Here is a 4,031-nt window from a genome sequence, read left to right as displayed (position 1 = left end):
AAAGAACCAAAAGGAAGGCAAGTGACATAAATGGAAACAAAGGACACGCATTTTGTGCGAAATGAAAAATTCATATATTAAAAATTAAAATAAGAATACAAGCCAATTTGAGAGAAATAACTACATTATTTTATACCCCTGTACCCTGCAAAAATGGGAATGTACGAAAAGTGAATTTTGAGTGTTATGCTGGAAGTGTATATGCCCCCGAAAAACAGGAAATGAAGGGAAAAATTAGAAAAAGCACAGTCGAGTACAATGTTATCATGACCGTTGACTCTGTGTAAACATCCTGTTTTTCAACTTATGCGAATGTTAACGATTTGGAATAGTGTGAAATGCAAAAATAGAAAGTTGTATTATCACGTTTATTAGAAGGTGTAGGCAACCATGTAGGGTGTAGCATATGTGTGTACATAATTACATTTTGGGCTTGAATTATTTTGACAGACGGGAAAGGGTACACATTGTCATTTTGCAGGTGTAGGATCTTATGGTGTAAATGGAAGCAAAACTGAAAACTGTGACACTCTTGCTGTGTGTGTGCGGACAATGTTTGTTCCTACCTAGAGAAAGGATGAAATTATGACACACCATCTATTTTTCAATTGCACCTGAGTTGTTAACGTATGCCACTTTAAAATATGCTAAAGGACTTAGGGAATGGAAACTCCACACTCCATTTATCCATTTTCCTTCCATAGTACAATATGGTCCAGTATTTCCTGTATTGGGAAATTTTCCATGTTCACGTTATTCATTGGCTAGACTCGGTAACTTTGTCTCGACAGAGCAGCCACAAGCTTCCCTTCCCCTTACACACTTTCACTGTGTTCGTCCAGTACATATGAGGTATGAGGGCGGGGCATAGCTCATTATTCCGGCAAATATGCCATGCTTTTTTTTCGTGGAAACCTATCGCATACATTGACTTTTACAATGTATAAGATCCTCCCGGTTTTGTGCATATCAAAGGTATGGTTTAAGCCTTACATGGGCAATGTTGAGGTTTATACACAGGAACAAATAAAATATTCATCCAAAAAAAAAGGAGAAAAAGGAAAAAACAAAGATTCACATGGACATAATCCTAGTATGAACACTTAGTACATAATTACAGCATACTCAGGAACAATAAAATAAATAATAATAACAGAGCAGTTCATAAGATTTAACAACACGAATAAGGGCACCTTCGTTTCATGGACGGAACAGACTCCTCCATATTTTTAGCCGCGGGGGGTCTGTTGCACGTTGAGGTGCTTTTAAAGAGTAAATATGTAGTGTAACATTGCTACTCTCCACAAATAGGCCTGCACAAAGAGGCAGTCGGAAAGGAAACTAGTAATGTGTAATAGGGTACAGTAACATGAAATATGAATGCTGCAAAGATAGACAAATGAAATCGCGGTAATGGATCGGAGAAGAAGGAAGACAAAATTAAAAACATCAGCGCTTTAGAATGCTAATTATTAAACACTTACACACAAAAAAAAAAAATTAAATGAATAAATAAAATGCACTTTTAGTCCCGTGTTAGGGGCGCGGGACAAATTTATGTAGCAGGAGGGGCACAAATATTTTTAACTGTAGGGAACGGAAAACTGCATGGTTCGAGTACTACGCAAAAGGAAGCGGAAATGTATTCTTATCTGTGGGTACATTTTCCTTTACACCTATATGAGGCGTTGCTGGTCAACCTTTTTTATTAGGGACGTCGTATGCGACACTCTGAATTTGTGTTGTCGGCGGCAATATTCTTCATGGCTTTTAATGATTTTATATCTCCGTTCGTAATAGATTCGTCGATATATTCTTCTGGACGTCTCCCTTTGTATAATTTGAATACATAGTAAAATAAAAGGAAACTATATCCACCACAGAGCGCAGCCATGGCAATAAAGGGCAGTGCATAGGATATGGCAAGGGGTACTAGGAGAAAAATTGGTACAGTAAAAGGAGGTAGGAATAAAGCGTACAGTAGGGACGTTAAGCCGAAGAAGTTCATTTTTATAAGGAATGTTAGAAATAAAAAGAAAAATACTCCGAACACACCAAGCAGGGCAAAAGGTCTACGGTCACGCGCAAGGTTAAACCATTTTCCTATCCCCTTTACTTTTCCATCTGAGTAATTACGGTTTTCCTTCGTCTGCATATTCATGTGGCGTCTCATTTCTGATCCAACCGTGGGAAATATTTTTCTAAAAAATTTACCCAACATTGTGTTGTTGAAGACACCTCCACTGGGGCTACCGGAAAATTTATTCTGCTGTTGCAATTTGTCTATATAATAGTGAACTTCATCATCCACATTCACTCCTGCTCTAGTAGAGTATTTTTTATCCTTATTATGATATTCTGATGCTTCAGCCATTCTGTCTTTGTCTTCGAGATCATCATGAGCTCGTTCCCCAAAAAGACTATCCATGCTGCCAACATGCGCAGATGCGCTAACCGCCTGATCAACATCGTCACGATCATCACTTGGCCGTTCAAATATACTATCCATGCTACCAAAATTCGTTGACCTATCAACTGTTCTTTCCCCGTTATCATCATCAAAATTATTCAAGTTTAAAGATTCGTTGGATTTGTCCACGTTACCACGGTGCATCGTACTGTTCGAATGTGTCCTTGAACTGTCGCGGGGACTACTCTTTCTAGAACGTGAATTAGAGCTATCACAATGCTTTGTTACATCGGAACGGTCCTGCAGGCAGGTGTCTCCAGCGCTGTCCACTGAACCCATGAACTTTTCCTCGAACATAGTATTATGCTGTTGTAGTAGCGTTTGTACATTAGTTTCACCCTTTAGTACTCTGCTAGTCCTCATACTTAAGGTGTCATTTTGGCATGTTACGTTGTGCCATGGTAAGCCTAGTGCATTTACTTCACATGTAAGCAGGGGATACATTGAGCAGTTATGCAATACGCATATATTAGTGTAAAATAAAAAAAAATAGAAGGTTTTAATTTTTAACAACATGGAAAGGAGGTGATCATAATAGGGACATATATTTTTAGAATGCCTTGTTTATTATATTACGTTGTGGGTATATGGCAAGGAGCCACAAAAAGAAATAAATATATAAGGGTTCACGGGTGATATCATTTTGTTGTTGTTTTTTTTTTTTTTTTATTTCTATAAGAAACAATTACAAATACCTTTTTTACGTTCATATGAATCTGCAATTTTTGCTCTTTTTTTTTAAAAGAAAAAAATATATTATTTCCTTAAGGTTCATTTGAGGACACAGGAGTATGCACATTTGCCCACATTGTGACGTGCGTTGTTTGCGTGTTGTTGCGCGTTGTTGCGCGTTGTGTTTTTCTTGTTTTTTCTTTCTTTTCTGGCAACGTTATGTAATAATGTAGGCCCCGCACATATGAACCCTTACGGGTGCGCAACGTGTAATTGCCGGAGCCTTTAACCGAAGTGATGGGTGTGAGCGCTAAACGTAAGTACTGCACGTGAATATAATGCGATTAGTTTTTTTTTAAATGTAAGAAGAATCCTAACGCTTAAGTTAAATGCACTTATAATTCAAGAGTGATTTTTCCGAGTGATTTATAGGTACATTGTATATTTTCCCATGAGTGAATATCACTTATATGTTATTAGTACATGAACATGCAATTTACTGGCCGACGGAATTTCTAAGTAAATAATTTCTTTCCGTTGTCTTTCAAATTTTGTGTACAAATTTGCTTAGTGGCAGAAAAAAAAAGGAAAAAGAAAAGTTGCTTCCATTATTTGAATATGGTCTAAGGAGAAAAAAAATGTGACCATGTTTTTTATAGAAGCGTGGTTCATCCGGTACATGAACCATGTAACACAAATTGGTTGGTACATTGAATACAGGAAAGGAAGTGTTTCACTGAAGGCACATATGATCCCTTTTTTTTTTTTTTTTTTTTTGTAATAATAGCACACAGTATCTGATACATGTTGGTACGAAAAATGTGTGGGCACTGAGGATCAAGATGTAGTAAGACGTGTTACATCAATTAGTAACACTGAGGTTTCAGGG

General features: G+C 37.2%; 1 protein-coding gene across 1 annotated transcript; it reads right to left on the bottom strand.

The window, feature by feature from the left end:
* Positions 1 to 1,708: 1,708 nt before the first annotated feature.
* AK88_04805 (uncharacterized protein) lies at positions 1,709 to 2,833 on the bottom strand (the record flags this gene model as incomplete). Its single annotated transcript, XM_012482409.1, has 1 exon — positions 1,709 to 2,833. The coding sequence occupies one exon, from the start codon at positions 2,831 to 2,833 to the stop codon at positions 1,709 to 1,711; it is 1,125 nt and encodes a 374-aa protein (XP_012337832.1).
* Between the last annotated feature and the right edge of the window lie 1,198 nt (positions 2,834 to 4,031).

The sequence above is a fragment of the Plasmodium fragile genome (assembly GCF_000956335.1).
Source record: "Plasmodium fragile strain nilgiri unplaced genomic scaffold supercont1.77, whole genome shotgun sequence".
NCBI classification, from domain to species: Eukaryota; Apicomplexa; class Aconoidasida; order Haemosporida; family Plasmodiidae; genus Plasmodium; species Plasmodium fragile.
The sequence above is the reverse complement of the archived record's forward strand: the minus strand, read 5'-3'. Positions and strand labels throughout refer to the sequence as shown.